Below are 23,559 nucleotides of genomic sequence, written 5' to 3'. Positions count from 1 at the left end.
GTGCCCAGTCGGGTCAGAGGGCTTTCTTAAGTACAGGATTGACAAGTCACTGTTGTTTGGCTTGTTTAGGTAAGTAATTGCACTTACCCTTCTTCTTAGGGCGTCAAGTAGTGCGCTGTATAGATCATAAAAAAAGGAGTCAGAAGATGATATTTGTGCTTTTATGTGGTAAACGAAAAAGGGATACCCAGCACAATAGTGCGTCGCAGAACCTTTTGACAAAGGACAGTATTTTTAGTGACGCTGTAAGAAACCTTATGCACATCTTTACTTTGGGAATTAAAAAGCTGTAAATACAACAACACGTTATTATAGCAAAGTAAAACCATTGTTCTTGCTAGGGTGTTTAGTGAATTGTTCTAGCCTGCCATGAAGACAAATAGGACACATGTCCTCATCAAAAAAGCTATAAACCAGCAGTTAAAATGCCATTGTGGCAGTAGAGTGAGTACATTAAAGAACACACATTGTCTCTGCCGTCTGCAGTCTAACAGAAGGACGTCTTGAACACCATCACAAATGGGAAAACAAAGAGTTCAATGTAAACATCCTCAAAATGACATGGCCTTGACGGATAGCATACCTAACCTAAGGGTGAATCATGAGAAACCAATGAAAGCCAATGGCTGAACTGGGCTGACCCAAAGCCCACCTTGTACTACTTACATGTACCTTTTAGATTTTCTCTCTGCCTGTGTTCCACTTCGAAACCATCAGCTCTTCACTGCTGTTCTCTGGGGGGTTCTCACAAGTTAGTGGGCTCTGTGCAGCACTTGCCAACCTGCCATTGGCAAGGAGGCCTTCTTATGCAGAACAAGGCAGTGAACAGAGCACTTAATTGAGGCCAGCTAGCTTTGGGTGCCTATGAACAGGTCTGACTCCAACTGGTAATGAGCACTCTGGATATATAATCCATTTTCTTGCACTCAGTCATCAGGTTGGAGGACTGATCCTTTATAAGCAGATATCTTGTGGACAAGTTGCTTAGGTAGCCCCTTACACAAAGCATTACAGTATCCTATCTTTGTGGAAATGAATATACTAATTGCTAAACTTAGGTTGGGGTGAGTAGGGCTTTCCTGGATTTTTGAGTCAAAACCTTATGACAGTGATCTGAACTCTTGTGACAAGTATATAGTATACTGCCCAGACACACTTCTAGGCTCCTCACTGTCTTGATTGAGAATTTAACTTTTAAAAGGGTGTTTTACTTTAATCAAGCGACTGATTAATGCAGACTAGACTAAATTGCCCCTTATTTACTGCACATCGTGTTTGAGAGTATCTACGGCTTATTAGGTGGTGGATATGCCTTCAGGCGCATCATCAGCTATTCTGGATTTTTTTAAAGTGCTTGGCATGGATGAACCTCCATCCCTTAAGACATGAGCAATCCCCAAAATATCTTCTAGAGATAGTAAATGCACCCGCACCTTCAAGATGGTTTGTGCAAGAGTCAATGTTGGTAGTTGTCAATGCTGCCATATATAGTACCACTCTCAGTGGGCATGCCTTGATGATGGATAGCAAGCACTGCAAGGCCAATAGGTCCAAGCTCAAATTGATCAGGTATAAGGTGTTAGCACATTAGAGTAAGACACATGGGAGAGAGCCTGCAGGAGCTGAGAGATCTAGACATAATGAACAGAAAGGGCTACAGCTGTAAAGTAATCCCTCATGTAGTTCAAGGCAGACACTCAAGAGGGGGGTGGAAGAATACATCAAACTGCCAATAGTATAAAGTATTGTATTGTAATTGCATTTATGAATCGCTTACTACCCCTGATGAGGCGTCGAATTGCTTTTTTGGCGAGTAGCGCGCTACTCCGGAACCCATGAAGGATGAGTGTTGAATTCGTATAGTGAAATATGGAAGTAATTTGAGTGGTGGATAGGTTAGTCAGTTATTTGGATTCAGAAGGATTGCGGAGGGATAGAAGAGGGAAAAAGGTATGCATTTATATAGCGCTTGTTACCCCTGATGGGGTATTGAAGCGCTTTTCGGCGAGTAGCGCGCTACTCCGGAACCCTTAGAGGATTAGGGGTGAATTAGTATAGTGAAATATGAAAGTAATTTGAGTGGTTGATATTAGTCAGTTAATTGGATTGAGAAGGATAGCGGAGGGATAGAAGAGGTGAAAAGGTTTGCATTTATATAGTGCTTGTTACCCCTGATGAATGTTCATAAGAGATGAATACTTCACTTGGGTGAGCAAAGACAGATTCACAAAGTCTCTAGTCAATGGCTGAAAGAAATCCTTTTTCTGTGAATGAAAATGTGGCATCTTCATTGGCAAGTGACTCTGTACTCGAACATAAGGGCCTCAATATAAAATCGAGTGCAAAAACAGGGCAGGTTTTAAAAAACAAATCTGTATTTGATTTTAACATCAATGAAAAGTTAGGATGTGATTTGCAAAAAAGTACTTGCTGTCATTTTGCATGCTTTATTTCTGCATTTTTCCATGGGTTTGCACTTAGTTGCCACCAGCTGAAAGCTATTGGTGGGAGCGAATGCAAACAGCACATAAGTACAATTTGCCGTCAGCTTTAAATCAAAACCAGTGCTAAAATGAGATTAAAAAAAACAGTTTGGGCCTGTTTCACCACTATTACCAAAGGGTTGCTTGGGTGTACACATGTTTGTGAATCTAGTCCTGAGATTGACTGTGCACATTTCCACAGCAGAGCAGCTGCATTATCAGGGCCACAGCACCCATTAGTGCAGTATGTTCAGTGGCACTGGAGACCCACATATGTGAGGGGCTCACTGCACCCCAAATATGGTTCCCTTTTAGTATCCAACTAGAAAACCTGGAGATATTGGCCCAGATTCATCAAACAAAAATCGGCTCGCAAAGGGGCAGATTCTCAGAATCTGCCCCTTTGCGAGCGGTATTTTTGCATTTGGGATGCATCATCCCAAATGCAAAAATCGCAATTTTAGAAATCGATAAATTGCGATTATTTGCATTTAAGGAATCTCAAATTGAGATTCCTTAAATGCAATGCATGAACGTTTTTAAAATAGTGAATTCGCTAATAGGGCACTCAAAGTACCATGAAGTACAACTTCATGGTAATTTGCAAAAACTTTGAAAAATGCACTAAAGTGCATTTTTCAAAGTTTCATGTTACGCACACACATGCCCTAAGGGCATGTGTGTGCGCAACATATGTGCACATATCAGTTTCAGGGGTGCAACAGGGTGTCCTTTGGACACCCCTGCACCCTTGATATCGCAATCTCAATTTGCGAATCGCTAATTGCGAATCGCAAATTGAGATTGTCTTCCCATTCATTCCTATGGGCCTCTAGGCCCATAGGAATGAATGGGGAGGTATTCTTTAATTGTGACTCGCAATTTGCGAGTCACAATTAAGTAATTCTAAGAAATCGCTATTTTTTAAGTGATTTCTTGATGCATTCCATTTTGCTATTCCTTAATAGCGAATCGGTATTTTTCGCTATTAAGGAATCGCAAATTGGGTTGTTGATGCATCTGGGGGATTGTCCTTGCTTGCATTGTGACACTTGGTACTCTGGATTGGCCTCTGTGTAATCAGTGTGGGTGCCATTTAAAAGCATGTAAAAGCTTTTTGTCTTCCTTACAAAGAACAAGCAAGGATGCATGCAAGAGGAAAACAGGTGTAGCAGCAAGATGTTGCTGCTGCATACAAATTGAAACCACACTTTTCTTTTCAGCGACCAAGTGTTCAAAGCATTCTTTCTTTTTTTTAATTCTTTTTTCTACGTATTGGGCCTTGGCATGGAAAATCTTAGCTGGCTCGCGCCCAGGAATCCTTTCACTTTAATACACCCTTGTGAGCAAGGCCTAGCGTGGCTTTAAACAAACAGGACACCGAGGAGAAACAAGCCGCTTTTGGACTGCTTTAGATTAAGAGCAGAGGTTGGAGAATGGAAAAACGTCACAGCGAAATGAGGTGAATCATGAAACTCGGCAGTTGTCCCGAGAGGCTGAGAGAGTGAGCAGCCAGGCCTGAAGGAGAAGGGCACGGAAATACCATCTGGCTCCAGGGGTGTGTCAGAAGAGGACTCCTAGCTCCTGCCTTCAACTCCATTCTTCGCTGCACCGGGCCGACAGGCCCAGTGGGGGGTTAGAGGTCAGTCACAAAAACTTGTTAAATTGCAGACTTTTTCCCTTAAATCATTATCACTCCTTCGGGTGCATGTCTCTGGAGCTCTCCTCCTGCCCTGCTTCCAACCTGAGAGTGAACGTAAGCGTTACTATGCACCAACAAACGATATGCATTAGGGGCAAAAGAAACAAGCATTGGCAAAGTCAACAGGTCTCACCTATGCAGGAACTATGGCTTTACCAATGTGTTTTCACCATGTTGTAAGTCAGCATGGCTGCTGTTCAGTATGACTAAAAGTTAGTGGCATAGAGAAGAATGGTGTGGAGTCTTGTAGAGTGGAGTTGTGTCGGGGAATGTGGCCTTGAGTGTATTGGATTGGAGTGGCATAGATTTGAGTCGGGAGAGGGGCATACAGTGGAGTGGCATAGAGTAGAACGGACTGGTGCAGAGGGTAATGGCAGAGAGTGTTGTACAGTATAATAGCATACAATGCAGCATCTTAGAATACAGTGGCGTAGCTTTGAGTGTTGCATAGTAGAGAGCAGTGGTTCAGAGTGGAGTAGTGCATTCAGAGTGAAGTGGTGCAGAGTACCGTGACGTAGAGCAAATTGACAGAGATTGGCGGAGTGGTGCAGAGTGGAGGGGTGTAGAGTGATGGAGAGTAGAGAATAGTACCGTAGAGTGCAGTAGCATAGAGTGAAGTGCTGCAGAGTACTCTGTGCATAGAGTGAAGTGTTGCAGAGTAGAGTGGAGTAGAGTACAGTGGCATATACAGCAGTGCAAAGTAGAGTGGTATAAAGTTCAGTCATGTAGAGAGAAGTAGAGTGCATTGGCGTAGAGTGCAGTGGTGTAGGTAGAGTTCAGTTATGGATAGCAGCGTACAGAAATGCAGAGTAGAGTGCAGTGGTGTAGAGTACAGTGGCGCAGAGTAGAATGGAGTGCAGTGGCGTACAGTGCCATACACTGGAGTGGTGAACAGTAGAGTGAATTGGTGTAGAGTGCATTGGCATAGAATTACAGAATTTTGTGACAGAGTGCAGCAAAATAGAATTCAGTGGGGTGCAATGCAGCATCTTAGAATGCAGTGATGTAAATTAGATTGGTGCATAGTAAAGTACAGAGACGCACAGTCAAGTGGTGCAGAGTGGAGTGGCATAGGGAGCAGTGGCTAAGTGTGCAGTGCACAGAGTAAAGTGGTGCAGAGTAGAGTGGCATAGAGTGCCGTGGAGTGAAGTAGTGCAGAGTAGAGTGGGGGAGAGTTCAGTGGCGGGAAGTGCAGTGTTGCAGAGTAGAGTGTCAGAGTGCAATGGTGTAGAGAGCAGCACCATAGACAACAGGGCAGCCGATTCGAGTGCAGTGACAGAGTGCATTGGCATAGAGTGCAGTGGAGTGGTGAAGAGTGCAATGGCATAGAGTAGAGTGGTGCAGAATAAAGTGTGCAGAGTAGAGTCGCATAGAGTTCCGTGGCATAGAATACAGTGGAGTAAAGTGCAGCAGTGTAGAGCAGAGTGGCATAGAGTGCAGTGGCATAGAGTGGTGCAGAGTATAGTATATTGGCGGAGAGACGCATAGAGTGGAGTACTGCAGAGGGTAGTGGCATAGAGTGAAGTAGTGATGAGAGGAGTGGTGGAGAGTTCAGTGGCGGAAAGTGCAGCGTTGCAGAGTAGAGTGTCAGAGTGCAATGGTGTAGAGAGCAGCAGCATAGACTAGAGGGACTAGAGTGCAGTGAAGTGGTGTAGAGTTCAATGGCATAGAGTGGAGTGGCATAGAGTGAAGTGGCTTAGATTGGAGCAGAGTGCAGTGGGGTAGAATAGATTGTTTCAGAGTAGAGTGAAGTGGTGCAGAGTGGAGTGGTGCAGTGTCAATTAGAGTATAGTGGATTGGCATAGAGTGCAGGGGCATAGAGTGGAGTGGTACAGAGAGGTGCAGAGTAGAGTACAGTGGCATGGAGAGGTGTAGAATGCAGTTGCATAGAGTTCAGTTGTGGAGAGTGCTGTGCTGCAGAGCAGAGTGTCAAAGTGCTGTGGTGTAGAGTGGCGTAAAAAAAGAATTGGTGTAGAATAGAGTGGTGGAGACTACATTGGTGCAGAATAGATTTCGGTGATGAAGAGTGCAGTGACTTAGAGTGCACAGTCAAAGAGTGCAGTAGCTTAGAGTGGAGTGGCATAGAGTAGACTGGCATGGAGTGGCATAGAGTAGAGTGGCATAGAGTAGAGTGGCACAGAGTAGAGTGGTGCAGAGTGGAGTAGAGTGGCGTGGAGTGCAGTGGCATAGATTATATTGTTTCAGAGTAAAGCTAAGTGGCATAGAGTGGAGTGATGCAGGGCAGAGAAGTGGCATAGAGTGGAGTGGTGCAAGGTAGAATGCAGTGGCATTGAGTAGAGTGGCACAGAGTAGGTCGGGAAGGAGAGCTAGTGTAAAGACCGCTACCAGGGGACGTAATAGATTGCCTGTTTTATGTTTTAATGAGACGAGATGGCTAAGTAAGTTGACTGTTATCTCGAGAGTCATAACAGACACTAGCCAGACAGCACCCTCTACTTGTTGTTTGTGAGGAAACCTTGCACAAGTGTTCCCTGTGCTATACCCTTTTTTTACGCAGCATCTTTATACTTAGAGTGATAATAATGTTTACATTTAGTACATTCCAAGATACTTGCAGGAAGTTGTGTGCAGTAAATGAATACGTCTGAAAGTGCTTTATGGCAGATCTGATAACATCAATACATTTAATTTAACTAGTCAAAATATTTGGAGCTGTGTAGTGCCACAGAATCAACATCCTAACAGAATATATTTTCATTCATTGCATTACCTTTGTTTCAAGGTTTTATCAATTCTAGATTGCAGAAGAGCTCTACGAATAAATGACTTCATCGACAAACAGTCTCTCCAAATTCATGTCGACAATTATCATAATACACGCAGTATGCAATGACATAGTAAGTGATGATAAGAACTACAATAATATTTTCTCTTACACCTAAGAGGTCTCTGAGATTTAAATGTCCAATGTGGTATTTCTATTTGCCAGTTTCAGGATTTAAATTATCTCAATGCTTAAGGGGTAGGATATGATTTCTTCCAAAGGTGGTAATAAAAGATGAGACAAATTCGTGATAAGACACTGATTTCTAATAAAGCCTTGCATCTGTTCCCAATGGCACTCTTTTCCTAGTATAAGCAGTGGACTCAAGGGGTAGGGAAGGAGTCCGCTAAACAACTCAATTACTTACTCCCTATATGCTGCAAGATCTGATATCACATCCAGGAGAGTGTAGTAAATTGGGTTTTTAATCACAGCAATGAGCTGGTTCCCCCATCTCCATCTGGGCACCTTACCCTACCTGCCCGCTGTAAGTCCCAATGGACAGATTTGGCACAGAATGTATCTTGCGTACCAGTGGTGCACGTAAGCCACTCCGTTGGTGCTACGTGCTCAGAATTTTGGCCAAAGCCTGAAGAAATGCCTCATAAATAAGACCCTTTGGCAGTAGGTTTCTGAGAACAGCCCAGTAAAAGTGCTAGAACAGCAACAATCTGAGTTCATCTCAGGCAAAGCAATGTCATCCAAGCCAAAAACTTGGGACTGTTCATTAACATTCCATCATAGTAAGGTTGCATTCCTGTGTGGGAACGCGCACTTCGCTAAACAGTCTTTTTTCAAGAACCTAGAAGTCTTCTTGTGGCTTTGTGAAAAATCCGTTAAAAAAGGCACAATAAGGGAATATTTGCAATCCGCCACATAGCATTGATTCGGATGATCCACCTACCTCATAAAATGTCCTTACAGTGTACTATTGCCCCATTTGTTTGACGAATGTATCTGCTATTTAGCAAGTGTAATCTGCTTCCTCTGTGCTGCTTATTTTACGTCGATGAATGTTTAATAAAAAAGACTTATAAAAAAGGCACAATCACCTTTTATTGAGGGGTCGAATTTGTTCATAATCATGCGTGTTGATACAACAAAATGAGCAGCTGACGTTACATCACGAACCTTTTGACTTCGTATTATATCATAACTAATAAGCATGACCACTTGTCCCACCTTTCTTCCCCTCAACAGCTTCCAATTTTCTCAGAGGAGCCTGGGAAAGAAAAAAATCCTGTAAACTATAGAGAGTAAACAGTGTGGCTAGCTCCCCCCATTTGCTTTCTGTTTCTACCAGTGGCGGCTCCTTTGCAATGGCTGAGGAGCGTTGTCGCCACACTGGCTCAGAGCCGGCAGCTGAAAAATAAAACAATATTTTACTATTGTTTTCTTTTTCAGCTGCTGGCTGATCCAGCGTGTGCAGGAAGGGTCGGGCCGGGCAACGGAAAGGGGACAAGGAGTGGTAGGAGCACTTGTAAGTGCATATATCAGTTTGGTCGGCCGTCTTAAGCTGGTGAAACTGACATGCGCACTTAGGTTTCTCCAACCTGGCTGTATTGCACAGCTGGGTTGGAGAAACAGCACAGACACCCTGTGCCTGAGTGAGCGTTAATGGTTTTCTTTGCACTGGAATACGGTTCCATGACATTAAACTGTGGGAAACTTGCCATCGGATTCCTTGCACCTGTGACTGTCCAGTAGAGAAATGGCTGCAAAGTGACAAGAGGCCACCTAAACCTCCCACTTACTTTTTGTTTATTTAGAATAATGGCCATTTTCTGTGTTTTGTCACTGCAGCATGGTGGGCAGATGCAGGCGATGATCTGAACAGATTGTCAATCCTGCATGGGTGGCAGACGCGAGACATGATCTGCCGGATGGCAGAGGTGGGAGATGATATAAGTACATATTCACACAAAAAGGGTCTGACAGGAGCATTATTCTACCCAAAATAACCATACTGCTCCAAAATAAAAGGTTTTTGGGCCTCCAGGAGATAGTTTTATTCACATTATCCCTATCTACACTTGCACTCTGCCCCTCGAGATAGTTTTATTCACATTAACTCTATCTACACTTGCACTCTGCCCCTCTCACCCTACATCTTCAGCGCTCATCATTCCCCGGAATCCCTCTGCTCCTCCCCCAGGGGAGTTGCAGCCCACATGGGTGCCTTGAGGTCCTAATGTGAGGGGGGAACCCTATGATGAAGCATGTCACCTGTAGGTTCTTGTCCTAATAGAGCAGTGCTCCGCTTCTTTTCTTTCTCTTGTTGTCCTATTTGCTTCTACCTACATACATAGTGTGTGTTCATTCAGATGATCTAAGTAGACATTCTAAGCAGATATAGTGGGAGACACAAGCAAAGATCTGCATATCCAATACTATGGACTTTTGCTTTTAACCCCTTGGCCGCGGGGGTAATTCCCCCGCTGTGCTGGGGGCGGGGGGGCGCGCAGAGCGCCCCGGTGCTCGTGACGATCTCAGCTCGTCATGAGCCACAGTGGCCGCGTGCTCATGACGAGCTGAGCTCGTCACGGCCACACCTATTTCTTTGGAACGCTCAGCACAGCGGGGGAATTAGCCCCACGTGCAAGCGTTGGAGCAGTTATGACGAGCTCAGCTCGTCATGAGCACACACTCACAGTGGCTCATGACGAGCTGAGCTCTTCATGAGCATGGAAGGGGTTAAGCTCTAGAGACCTAAATCTAAAATCAAAGAAGACAAGCACCCGCTTAATCAGAATATTAATAATTAAAATTTCAAAAATATTTTGGATAGTTTGAAACCTATACTTGGGCCCTTCATTAAACTTTACATATTAACTTTGCATAAGAGAAAGAGAGAATCTGCTAACTGCTTCTGACATGGATGTCAATGGACATACATTGATGTACATTCCCCTTCACCTTCTTACATGACATGTTCTTGCTAAGATGTCATACTACACTATTTTGTTTTTAATTTTAAAATATTTCACAATAATGTGTGCAGCCATTCGATTTGCCTACAATGACTCCATATGTATGCTATATAGTGGATTTTGAGATCCTAGTAATCTTTAAATGGCTACTTTGGACACAGAGAAGGAAGATAAGGACACCAAAGAAAGAAATGATTACCCTCTGACTAGTAGATGGGACTATGTACCAGACTGTTTATTGCACATTCTGCACACAGCGTTGAAGGCTGCCCAAACCTTGGTTCTGGCTCAGGGAGGAGGGGTTGTAAGCAGGAATAGAGAACACAGTTTGTATTACTGAAAGTAAGCGGGTACCAAAAACCTGAGAAACGACGGAGAACCATAGCCTGTGATCAAACGATGGAATATCGCATAACCAACTAACAGGAACACAGTTGCTAGGAAATACGACACAGTAACGAAAGAAAACCCTAATAACGGCGTGAACCATGGATGCAACGGCTACTAATAACTATCAAGCCGGTGGAGGAGAGAAAATGTTATGTATGGCTCTCATAGAGAGCAGCAATCATTTATTTTAGTTTCTGAAAGTTATTACTCCCTGCTATGACATCACAACAGTTGATAACAAAAGTGGATATCAACTGTTGTGATGTCATAAGGCCTCCCAGGTCAGATCATAGGGCTCTCCTAGAGCCTGCCAGTGCAGTGCTGCTTGTCTACTTTCACTGAAAGCAGAAAGCGCAACTCCTGCAGGAGGGGGAGGGAAGGTATTGGGTATTGGTTAAGGATAGCAGGTAAGATATCTATTTTTCACATTTGCATCAGGGAGGAGCAACATGTCATGTATGGCTCTCCTATTATCCTCTGACCCTACACAGCAGTTGTGCAGATGATTTTGGGGGCCATACATAACATAAAATTATAAATGGGTAAAAAGTGAATTAATGGGCTGTTTTTCACCTCAGGGATTGTGAGTGACATCACAAACAACTCAGGCTTCACTCTCGTCTATATGACGTCTCTCAGAACCCCTCAATGACCAACATTCCTGTAACTCGCTGTTACCCATCTATAATTCTATATGATAACTATCGGCAGAAGTAACCAGAGTCTTTAAAAAAAGTTCCTTCATAATCAAACACACACACACACAGATATTGGGGTGCAGAGCCTGTAAAACTGACACCTGTTAAACTCCCTACCATTGGCTGAAACGCAAGGTCTCAGGTCATGACGGGCTGTTAAAAAGAGAAAACGGACTTACACAACCTTATTCTTCATTTCCCCAATTCAAAATAGATGGTCTTCAAGGTTATGGCATGTTTGAAATAATCATTGGCAGAACCAATAGGCCTCGGCTCAGCCGGTCACAGAAGAGAGGAATGAAGAAAGCTTGGGGGAAGAAACAGGAAAAGCCGTGAGAGAGAGCAAGAACGTATGCACTAGGATGGTGTGCAGAATGTTAAGTTAAAAAAAGAGTTCACTGAAATGATGAGTGGAAGCATACAATTCATCCAATCAAAAATGCTCTCGGATGAACAAATATAAGAACAGGAAGGAAAACCATTGTATCAGGAGTACACAACTTAGACAACAACCCCATCCAATGACAAGGAAAGGCCTAATCCAAAGCCCTCTCTAAAGTATATTGACAACATTAGGTCTGTCTACAGACAGTAGCATCTGTAACCAAGTCCTACAATGGACCCTTCATTACTTCAGCCTCATCACTTCATCTGAACATCCAGCCATCCCTTCAACTACACCATTAGTTCGATTGCCACTAATGAGGCCTACCACTACTTCTGTTTTGAAATGTAAATCAGCATTAGGGTTAGAAAAAGGTCTTGTTTGACCTATTTTCATTTAATATAATTCAGTATAATTTAAGGTTATAGTTAGCATTAATATATCATAATTTAAACATGAATTAAAAATAATTTATGGCTAAGTTAATGTAAGTTATTTATTTTAATGTAGTGCTTCTGCTGGGTTAAGCATTGCATTTAAAATAAGGATACTTATTTGTTGTATTTCATGTATGGTTATGATTATTATTAATTTAATATAACCTTATTTAATTTTGCCAATCGATTCGTGTTTATGGAATATATAATGTGCTCTCGGGTTACGATTAGTGTTGGTATTTGAGATGATATAATTACATTTTAGATATGCATGCATATATATTAATATATATATATTTATGTATAATTGCATTTAGATTTATTAAGGATTATGGTTGGAGTTAAGGTGAGGGGAAGAGATCGGCAACTGTAGTCATATTTGGTGGAAGAAATGGTGAAAGAGTAATTATAAGGGAAATTAATTGTGATCAAACTAATGGCAACTGAAATATGTAGCCCACCTTGGAAACACTAACCCTCAATGAGAAAAATAAACCAGCAACTCACTATGAACCACAGTACAATATAATAAATACATGTGATACTGGAGTTTGATAGAATAGGTAAAGAACAAGGACTGGAATTAGTAAGTGGACTGATCATGGAGTGGAGACAATGAAGGTAAGTGCTCTGGGGGATAGGGTATAGATGTACACGAGGTAGGGGTGGCTTGAGGAGAAAACAACAGTCAAACAATTGACATAAAACAAAAATGAAAATATGGAGGAAAACCTAGAGTTGAAAAGGTAACTACAAAAGAGTAAAGTGGAAAATGTAACACAATATTTTGTAAAGTTATGAAATGCTGCATTCCTTTGTAACTTCTCTAACACCGATAATGTCCATAATATTAGCATCATGAATGACCACAAAACTAGTAGTGACATATCGATTATGCTAAAAAATGGCTTTCAGAATTGCAAAGTAGACATAAGCCTCAAAGGCTCACCTGTCTGTTGGAGAACAAATGATTTTTGTTGCGGCTGCTGTCCAGGAGACCACCACACCGGCCCAAGGCAGCCAGATCTTTCATAATCGAATTGAGGGCTTCTTCTTCATCTGCAACATAAAAATATCAAACATTAGCACCGTGCAAAACAAAGACTGTCCTGGGCTCTGCCACGCCTTGGTAACTCATTAAAGAACGCTTGGCACTTGAGGCCCTTGGGGCAGGTTTGATATATAGGTTGTATGACATTACAACGCATGCTAATACATCGCATGCCATTACATTGCGGTTTTTACAACGCAAGTCGTTACAACGACTTGCGTTGGAGGGCGCTGGACTTAGGAGTAGTATAATTTACTATTCCAACTCCAGTCTACATACAGTAGGGAAGGTGTTGGATAGTAAATTATACTATTCCTTGTCCTAGACCGCCATCCAGCGCAAGTCGTTATCATGACTTGCGTTCTAAAAACCGCGATGTAACGACCGCGTTGTAAACTACGTTTCCCGATATATACAACCGGTGCATATCTCCACTTGATATTTCATCATCAGGTATGGTGATCTTCCTTTATGACCGGTTCGAAAACACAACACAGCACAAGGCAAGCATAGGCCACTAGCTTGGGCGTTTTCTCCTCAGCCGGACTGGGATCATAAACCACCCCGGCAATTAACTCGGAACCCGGCCCGGGCTGAGGGATTGGGGTGGGGGGGAACTTTGATACTGTTACTCTTATGTTGTTACAGGGGGCAATATTGAAACACTGCTGCAAAACCAGTCACCAGCAACAAAAAAAACAGCCCCCACAGCTCCAAAACCTGCCCGCCCTTCCGGCCCATGGGAAAACGCCCTGTGCCCGCTACGGCCAGTCCAGCCCTGCTTTTCTCCACATCCTGGAGGAGTCAGTGGCTCCTGGGCCGTTCTCAAGTGAACAGTTGTTCACCACTGGAGTTGGATGCCCATGGGCATTCTTGGGCTATTCAAAAGTGTCAAAGCTCCCATTTTGCCTCACAAAAAACGAATTTGAGCAATTACAGCTTAATGCGGGAGACGGCAATGTGTTAAGAACCCAAGCTCAGTAAGAGATCATCAGGGAACGCTCAATACTTAATGAAAGTCAATGCACAGACATAGCTATACTTAATGAAAGACAATGCACAGACATAGCTATAGTTCAGAAAACATACAGGTTCTCATTTACATAACAGATTAAAAGAGCATTATAAAAACGGTAATCAAACAAAGCAAAAAAGAAGTGTATGATACCATCTGGATGTAAAGTAGGAACTCAAATGCTTCCAGCACTGTGACATTCAGGAATGGATTAGGATCACACTGATCCCGGCCATTCCCCAAAAAGTGACCCACATTCCCGGATCTTGCCGCTTCATGAATCACCATTTGATTAGTCTCATTGGACTCATTTTTAGAGAAATGTTTGCTAACATAAGCATTTTATAGTCTATAATACCAGTAATAATGGAGAAAACTGCATTTTGGCTAAGAGGGGGAGGTAAAATAAAATGACCCAAAGGCCACAAGAGCTGATCTGGCTAGTGTTGCTACATGGCCGTTTTTAGGGCTCGGGGCGGAGCTCCGAGATCCTAATGTTAAAGAAACAAAAAAAAAAAGTTTCTTTAGGGGTCCGGGCTGCAACATTCCTTAGTGCGCGCGAGTTTTTTATGGCATCTGCCTAGTGATTCGTCTTCGCTGTGGTGTCTATTTAGTAGCCTTGACGTGATAGGCTATATTTACTTTTCGTCCGACATTTTTTTCATTTTCATGGCATATTGTGTGCGGTTATGCGCACGGCAGAATATTCATCTTAATTAGAAGCTGTCAGAGTGCCCGTGTAATGCAATGCAGATGGTGGGAGCGCGTTCACCATTCAGCCTTGCATTGCATGTATTAGGCGCGCGTGTAACATGTACCTTTCGCGCACGGAAGTCCATTAATTTTACTTAGGAGCTGTCAGGGTGCTCCTACAAATGCAATCCAGATGGTGTTTTTGCAGTGTTAATAATTCTATGGTAAGAGGCAGTTGCTTCCTCAGCAGAGTTTGCCTAAAGCACAGCATGACGAACCGCTTTGCTCTGCTGATGTGAAATGCTCGCTTATTTGCTAGTAACTTTAGTTTACAAGGAACACCCGTGAAGGCAACATGCTGTCCATTAATAATTTAATAACAGTAAATAACTGTCTCCGTATTGTCACTACTTCCTGCGTCTACAGAGAGCCGGTTGTGCGCCTGCAGCTGAGAAACTAAACACAGGGACCTAATCCATAAATTGTGCTCATTGCCAAAAAAGGCAATTTTTTCGCATTGTCAGGGGTAGTAAGCGCTAGTGCATAGGGAGTGCAGAGTGCATAGGGAGCGCAGAGTGCATAGGGAGCGCAGAGTGCATAGGGAGCGCAGAGTGCATAGGGAGCGCAGAGTGCAGAGTGCATAGGAAGTGCAGAGTGCATAGGGAGTGCAGAGTGCATAGGGAGTGCAGAGTGCATAGGGAGTGCAGAGTGCATAAGGAGTGCAGAGTGCATAGGGAGTGCAGAGTGCATAGGAAGTGCAGAGTGCAGAGTGCATATGGAGTGCAGAGTGCATATGGAGTGCAGAGTGCATAGGGAGTGCAGAGTGCATAGGGAGTGCATAGGGAGTGCAGAGTGCATAGGGAATGCAGAGTGCATAGGGAGCGCAGAGTGCATAGGGAGTGCAGAGTGCATAGGGAGCGCAGAGTGCATAGGGAGCGCAGAGTGCATAGGGAGCGCAGAGTGCAGAGTGCATAGAGAGTGCAGAGTGCATAGGGAGTGCAGAGTGCATAGGAAGTGCAGAGTGCATAAGGAGTGCAGAGTGCATATGGAGCGCAGAGTGCATATGGAGCGCAGAGTGCATAGGGAGCGCAGAGTGCATAGGGAGCGCAGAGTGCATAGGGAGTGCAGAGTGCATAGGGAGTGCAGAGTGCATAGGGAGTGCAGAGTGCATAGGGAGTGCAGAGTGCATAGGGAGTGCAGAGTGCATAGGGAGTGCAGAGTACATAGGGAGTGCAGAGTGCATAGGAAGTGCAGAGTGCAGAGTGCATAGGGAGTGCAGAGTGCATAGGGAGCGCAGAGTGCATAGGGAGCGCAGAGTGCATAGGGAGCGCAGAGTGCATAGGGAGCGCAGAGTGCATAGGGAGCGCAGAGTGCATAGGGAGCGCAGAGTGCATAGGGAGTGCAGAGTGCATAGGGAGTGCAGAGTGCATAGGGAGTGCAGAGTGCATAGGGAGTGCAGAGTGCATAGGGAGTGCAGAGTGCATAGGGAGTGCAGAGTGCATAGGGAGTGCAGAGTGCATAAGGAGTGCAGAGTACATAGGGAGTGCAGAGTGCATAGGAAGTGCAGAGTGCAGTGTGCATGGGGAGTGCAGGGTGCATAGAGAGTGCAGAATGCATAGGGAGTGCAGAGTGCATAGGGAGTGCGGAGTGCATAGGGAGTGCATAGGGAGTGCAGAGTGCATAGGGAATGCAGAGTGCATAGGGAGTGCAGAGTGCATAGGGAGCGCAGAGTGCATAGGGAGCGCAGAGTGCATAGGGAGCGCAGAGTGCATAGGGAGTGCAGAGTGCAGAGTGCATAGAGAGTGCAGAGTGCATAGGGAGTGCAGAGTGCATAGAGAGTGCAGTGTGCATAGGGAGTGCAGAGTGCATAGGGAGTGCAGAGTGCATAGGGAGTGCAGAGTGCATAGGGAGTGCAGAGTACATAGGGAGCGCAGAGTACATAGGGAGCGCAGAGTGCATAGGGAGTGCAGAGTGCAGAGTTCATAGAGAGTGCAGAGTGCATAGGGAGTGCAGAGTGCATAGGGAGTGCAGAGTGCATAGGGAGTGCAGAGTGCAGAGTGCATAATGAGTGCAGAGTACATAGGGAGTGCAGAGTGCATAGGGAGTGCAGAGTGCATAGGGAGTGCAGAGTGCATAGGGAGTGCAGAGTGCATAGGGAGTGCAGAGTGCATATGGAGTGCAGAGTGCATATGGAGTGCAGAGTGCATAGGGAGTGCAGAGTGCATAGGGAGTGCAGAGTGCATAGGGAGTGCAGAGTGCATAGGGAGTGCAGAGTGCATAGGGAGTGCAGAGTGCATAGGGAATGCAGAGTGCATAGGGAGCGCAGAGTGCATAGGGAGCGCAGAGTGCATAGGGAGCGCAGAGTGCATAGGGAGCGCAGAGTGCATAGAGAGCGCAGAGTGCATAGGGAGCGCAGAGTGCATAGGGAGCGCAGAGTGCATAGGGAGCACAGAGTGCAGAGAGAGTGCAGAGTGCATAGGGAGCGCAGAGTGCATAGGGAGCGCAGAGTGCATAGGGAGCGCAGAGTGCATAGGGAGCGCAGAGTGCAGAGTGCTTAGAGAGTGCAGAGTGCATAGGGAGTGCAGAGTGCATAGGGAGTGCAGAGTGCATAGGGAGTGCAGAGTGCATAAGGAGTGCAGAGTGCATAGGGAGCGCAGAGTGCATAGGGAGCGCAGAGTGCATAGGGAGCGCAGAGTGCATAGGGAGTGCAGAGTGCATAGGGAGTGCAGAGTGCATAGGGAGTGCAGAGTGCAGAGTGCATAGGGAGTGCAGAGTGCATAGAGAGTGCAGAGTGCATAGGGAGTGCAGAGTGCATAAGGAGTGCAGAGTACATAGGGAGTGCAGAGTACATAGGGAGTGCAGAGTGCATAGGGAGTGCAGAGTGCATAGGAAGTGCAGAGTGCAGAGTGCATAGGGAGTGCAGAGTGCATAGGGAGCGCAGAGTGCATAGGGAGCGCAGAGTGCATAGGGAGCGGAGAGTGCATAGGGAGCGCAGAGTGCAGAGTGCATAGAGAGTGCAGAGTGCATAGGGAGTGCAGAGTGCATAGGGAGTGCAGAGTGCATAGGGAGTGCAGAGTGCAGAGTGCATAAGGAGTGCAGAGTACATAGGGAGTGCAGAGTGCATAGGAAGTGCAGAGTGCAGTGTGCATGGGGAGTGCAGGGTGCATAGAGAGTGCAGAATGCATAGGGAGTGCAGAGTGCATAGGGAGTGCAGAGTGCATAGGGAGTGCATAGGGAGTGCAGAGTGCATAGGGAATGCAGAGTGCATAGGGAATGCAGAGTGCATAGGGAGCGCAGAGTGCATAGGGAGCGCAGAGTGCATAGGGAGCGCAGAGTGCATAGGGAGCGCAGAGTGCATAGGGAGCGCAGAGTGCATAGGGAGCGCAGAGTGCATAGGGAGTGCAGAGTGCAGAGTGCATAGAGAGTGCAGAGTGCATAGGGAGTGCAGAGTGCATAGGGAGTGCAGAGTGCATAGGGAGTGCAGAGTGCATAGGGAGTGCAGAGTGCAGAGTGCATAATGAGTGCAGAGTACATAGGGAGTGCAGAGTACATAGGGAGTGCAGAGTGCATAGGAAGTGCAGAGTGCAGAGTGCATAGGGAGTGCAGAGTGCATATGGAGTGCAGAGTGCATATGGAGTGCAGAGTGCATAGGGAGTGCAGAGTGCATAGGGAGTGCAGAGTGCATAGGGAGCGCAGAGTGCATAGGGAGCGCAGAGTGCATAGGGAGCGCAGAGTGCATAGGGAGCGCAGAGTGCATAGGGAGCGCAGAGTGCATAGGGAGCGCAGAGTGCATAGGGAGCGCAGAGTGCATAGGGAGCGCAGAGTGCATAGGGAGCGCAGAGTGCATAGAGAGCGCAGAGTGCAGAGAGAGTGCAGAGTGCAGAGAGAGTGCAGAGTGCATAGGGAGCGCAGAGTGCATAGGGAGCGCAGAGTGCATAGGGAGCGCAGAGTGCATAGGGAGCGCAGAGTGCAGAGTGCTTAGAGAGTGCAGAGTGCATAGGGAGTGCAGAGTGCATAGGGAGTGCAGAGTGCATAGGGAGTGCAGAGTGCATAAGGAGTGCAGAGTGCATAAGGAGTGCAGAGTGCATATGGAGCGCAGAGTGCATAGGGAGCGCAGAGTGCATAGGGAGCGCAGAGTGCATAGGGAGTGCAGAGTGCATAGGGAGTGCAGAGTGCATAGGGAGTGCAGAGTGCATAGGGAGTGCAGAGTGCAGAGTGCATAGGGAGTGCAGAGTGCATAGGGAGTGCAGAGTGCATAGGGAGTGCAGAGTGCATAAGGAGTGCAGAGTACATAGGGAGTGCAGAGTACATAGGGAGTGCAGAGTGCATAGGAAGTGCAGAGTGCAGAGTGCATAGGGAGTGCAGAGTGCAGAGTGCATAGGGAGTGCAGAGTGCATAGGGAGCGCAGAGTGCATAGGGAGCGCAGAGTGCATAGGGAGCGCAGAGTGCATAGGGAGCGGAGAGTGCATAGGGAGCGCAGAGTGCATAGGGAGCGCAGAGTGCAGAGTGCATAGAGAGTGCAGAGTGCATAGGGAGTGCAGAGTGCATAGGGAGTGCAGAGTGCATAGGGAGTGCAGAGGTGCAGAGTGCATAGGGAGTGCAGAGTGCATAGAGAGCGCAGAGTGCAGAGAGAGTGCAGAGTGCATAGGGAGCGCAGAGTGCAGAGAGAGCGCAGAGTGCATAGGGAGCGCAGAGTGCATAGGGAGCGCAGAGTGCAGAGTGCTTAGAGAGTGCAGAGTGCATAGGGAGTGCAGAGTGCATAGGGAGTGCAGAGTGCATAGGGAGTGCAGAGTGCATAAGGAGTGCAGAGTGCATAAGGAGTGCAGAGTGCATATGGAGCGCAGAGTGCATATGGAGCGCAGAGTGCATAGGGAGCGCAGAGTGCATAGGGAGCGCAGAGTGCATAGGGAGTGCAGAGTGCATAGGGAGTGCAGAGTGCATAGGGAGTGCAGAGTGCAGAGTGCATAGGGAGTGCAGAGTGCAGAGTGCATAGGGAGTGCAGAGTGCATAGGGAGTGCAGAGTGCATAGGGAGTGCAGAGTGCATAGGGAGTGCAGAGTACATAGGGAGTGCAGAGTACATAGGGAGTGCAGAGTGCATAGGAAGTGCAGAGTGCAGAGTGCATAGGGAGTGCAGAGTGCATAGGGAGTGCAGAGTGCATAGGGAGCGCAGAGTGCATAGGGAGCGCAGAGTGCATAGGGAGCGGAGAGTGCATAGGGAGCGCAGAGTGCATAGGGAGCGCAGAGTGCATAGAGAGTGCAGAGTGCATAGGGAGTGCAGAGTGCATAGGGAGTGCAGAGTGCATAGGGAGTGCAGAGTGCATAGGGAGTGCAGAGTGCATAGGGAGTGCAGAGTGCATAGGGAGTGCAGAGTGCATAGGGAGTGCAGAGTGCATAAGGAGTGCAGAGTGCATAAGGAGTGCAGAGTACATAGGGAGTGCAGAGTGCATAGGAAGTGCAGAGTGCAGTGTGCATGGGGAGTGCAGGGTGCATAGAGAGTGCAGAATGCATAGGGAGTGCAGAGTGCATAGGGAGTGCAGAGTGCATAGGGAGTGCAGAGTGCATAGGGAGTGCAGAGTGCATAGGGAATGCAGAGTGCATAGGGAGTGCAGAGTGCATAGGGAGCGCAGAGTGCATAGGGAGCGCAGAGTGCATAGGGAGTGCAGAGTGCATAGAGAGTGCAGAGTGCATAGGGAGTGCAGAGTGCATAGGGAGTGCAGTGTGCATAGGGAGTGCAGAGTGCATAGGGAGTGCAGAGTGCATAGGGAGTGCAGAGTGCATAGGGAGTGCAGAGTGGATAAGGAGTGCAGAGTACATAGGGAGCGCAGAGTGCATAGGGAGTGCAGAGTGCAGAGTTCATAGAGAGTGCAGAGTGCATAGGGAGTGCAGAGTGCATAGGGAGTGCAGAGTGCATAGGGAGTTGTTAGACGGGGACCTGGAGGGTCGGCCGAGCACAAGGGGAGAGGCCTCCGGTGAGGGCCGTCCCCAGCGATCGTACAGACAAGTAACTTCCCCCCCACAGATGGACACCACACGAAGATCAGATTAACACCTTTTATAGGCAGCTCTTGAAGTAAGGTAGTACGATACAATGAGATCAGGACACGATGATCCTCTCAATTCTAGTCTCTATTAGGGAAGGGGGTAGCGGGACAGTCTTGGTACCCGTAGGTACGGCGGTGGAACGGTGATAGCTCACAATCCTCGAGCTCGGTGTTCGGACGGGTCAGACCGCGGCAGCGCCAGCAGGTCCCGAAGAGGTCGTAGGTGGCAACGGGCCGCGGCAGCGCCAGCAGGTCCCAACGAGGATGAAGGTTACAACGGGCCGCGGCAGCGCCAGCAGGTCCCACGAGGATGAAGGTTGCAACGGGCCGCGGCAGCGCCAGCAGGTCCCACGAGGATGAAGGTGACAACGGGCCGCGGCAGCGCCAGCAGGTCCCACGAGGATGAAGGTTGCAGAAGGCCGCGGCAGCGCCAGCAGGCAGGACAATAGTTCACAAGGCAGGGCTGCGGCAGCGCCAGCAGTCCGTCAAGGATGAGTTTGTCGCGGTGTCTCTCGACTCCTGGATACAACTGCCTTCCTGTTCTGGGGCTGCCTCAGTTATAGGTCTGGCACTCTTTGATGTCCGGACCCTCGCTCTTGGAGGTCGGGAGGTCCGGGATGAGGGAGTCCAGACACCCAGCAGGGGGGTGGAGCCAGCGCCCGGGGAGGCTGGGGGTGATCGGCACCTGGCGGGAGAGAGCCATCGACACCTCTTACTCCCATTGACCTGCCAAGTGGTCCGTTCACCTCCTAGGTGGAGGGTGGTGCCGGGATGTCGGGACCTGGCCAGGCCCGGGGTTGGGGTCGAGCTGAGGCCACGCGGCCTCGTGGCGCAGTGTCTAAGATGGCGGCTGGCCCGGGCAAGGGTGCTGACGGTGGCCCAGGCCAGGGACACAGGGATTCCCAGGAGCAGACGTCCCATGGGGGACGGGTTGGGGGTTGCTTCTGCGGGTAGTACCTGGAAGGCCGGTACCAGGGCCCTGTCATGCGGGGAGGGAGCGAGCCCTTCATGGGGCCTGTCCAACATGCGTCCCCCCCAGCTGAAGGCGGGGAGAGTCACCCATCCTCTTGGGGACTTTCCTCGTCGAGGCGGAAAAAGCGGGACAGGCCGTCCGCGTTGGGGTGGTCTTGACCAGGGCGATGCTCTACAGTGAAGTCCATCCCCTGCAGGGAGATGGACCATCGCAATAGTTTGGGGTTCTCCCCCCGCATTTGCATGAGCCATTGCAGGGGCCGATGATCTGTTTGTACCCGGAAGTGGGTTTCGAAGAGGTAAGGCCGGAGCTTCTTGAGGGCCCATACTACTGCTAAGGCCTCTCGCTCAATGGTGCTCCAGCGCTGTTCTCGGGGCAGTAGGCGTCTGCTGATGAAGGCCACTGGTTGGTCGACTCCTTCGGGGTTCAGTTGGGAGAGGACGGCCCCAATACCATGGTCGGAGGCATCGGTCTGAACGATGAACTCGAGGCTGTAGTCGGGGGCCTGGAGCACAGGAGCGGTGCACATGGCGGCCTTCAGCTTCTCGAAGGCCGCTTGACAGTCGGGAGTCCAGTTGACTCTTTGTGGGTGGTTCTTAGACGTGAGTTCCGTGAGGGGCCCCACAATGCTGCCATAGTCCTTCACGAACCGCTGGTAGTATCCGGTGAGCCCCCAGGAAGGCTCGGACCTCGGTCTGTGTTTCGGGGGGTTGCCAGGACTGAATGGCAGCTACCTTGAGTTGGAGGGGGGCCACCAGACCGCTCCCCACTTGGTGTCCGAGGTAGGTCACGGACCCCTGGCCGATTTGGCACTTGCTGGCCTTTATGGTGAGGCCGGCCTGTTGGAGGGCCTGCAGGACCTCTCGGAGGTGGTGGAGGTGGTCTGTCCAGTGGCGGCCGTATACCGCGATGTCGTCCAGGTAGGCGGCGCTGAATTCCTCGAGGCCCGCCAATACCTGGTTCACCAGTCTTTGAAAAGTGGCTGGAGCGTTCTTCATGCCGAATGGCATCACTCTGAAATGGTAGTGCCCATCCGGGGTGGAGAAAGCGGAACGTTCTTGGGCCCTGGGGGTGAGGCCGATCTGCCAGTAGCCCGCTGTCAGGTCGAAGATGCTTAGGTAGCGGGCTGCCCCCATGCGGTCGACTAGTTCATCTGCTCGGGGGATAGGGTGAGCGTCGGTTCGGGTGACCGCGTTCAGACCCCGATAGTCGATGCAGAATCGGAGCTCAGGTGTGGTGCCCGGGGCCGCGGCCTTGGGGACCAGGACGACCGGGCTGGCCCAGGGACTGTCCGAAGGTTCGATGACCCAGAGGGCGAGCATCTTGGAGACTTCTTCTTGGATGCATGTACGTACCCGATCCGGTACTCGGTACGCCCGGTGTCGGACAGGAGGACTGTCCCCAGTGTCCACGTCGTGCAGGCACCAGGAGGTGACTCCGGGTGCGAGGGAGAACAGGTTTGCGAACGGCAGCAGGAGGGCCCGACAATCTTGACGCTGCTCTGGGGTCAGGGCCTCGGAGAGTCGGACCCCGTCCACCGAACCATCTCTTTCACGGGTCCTCAGTAGGTCAGGGAGGGGCTCGGAGTCTCCTTCTGCGCCACTGTCGGTAGCCATCAGCAGGCTGAGCTCTGAGCGCACGAAGTGGGGTTTGAGTCTGTTGGCGTGGAGAACCCGGAGGGGGTTCCGGGGGGACTCCAGGTCGATGAGATAGGTGACGGGACTCTTGCGCTCGATCACCTTGAAGGGCCCTGTCCATTTGTCCTGCAAGGCACACGGTTCGATGGGGGACATCACCCATACCTGCTGACCCGGTTCAAACTCGATGGAGGAGGCATGTTGATCGTACCACTTCTTCATGTCCTCTCGACTGGCCTCCAGATTGGCTTTGGCGATCTCCCTGAATTTCCGGGTCTGATTGCGGAGGGTCAGGAGGTACTTGTAGACGTCTGGAGGGGATTTTAGGGGGGCCATTT

General features: G+C 48.3%; 1 protein-coding gene across 7 annotated transcripts in view; it reads right to left on the bottom strand.

Annotated features, from left to right (window-relative positions):
• LOC144786230 (mitogen-activated protein kinase kinase kinase 3-like) overlaps window positions 1-23,559 on the bottom strand; it is a 512,077-nt gene that overhangs the window by 214,795 nt on the left and 273,723 nt on the right. For all 7 annotated transcript variants that reach the window (XM_078665268.1, XM_078665266.1, XM_078665265.1 and 4 more), the window contains exon 3: window positions 12,760-12,869. In XM_078665268.1, coding sequence (XP_078521394.1) covers window positions 12,760-12,869 — 110 coding nt within the window. The remainder of the gene's footprint in view (window positions 1-12,759; window positions 12,870-23,559) is intronic.

The sequence above is a fragment of the Lissotriton helveticus genome, chromosome 10 (genome assembly GCF_964261635.1).
Source record: "Lissotriton helveticus chromosome 10, aLisHel1.1, whole genome shotgun sequence".
Lineage (NCBI taxonomy): Eukaryota > Metazoa > Chordata > Amphibia > Caudata > Salamandridae > Lissotriton > Lissotriton helveticus.
This window is presented reverse-complemented; position numbering and strand designations above follow the sequence as displayed.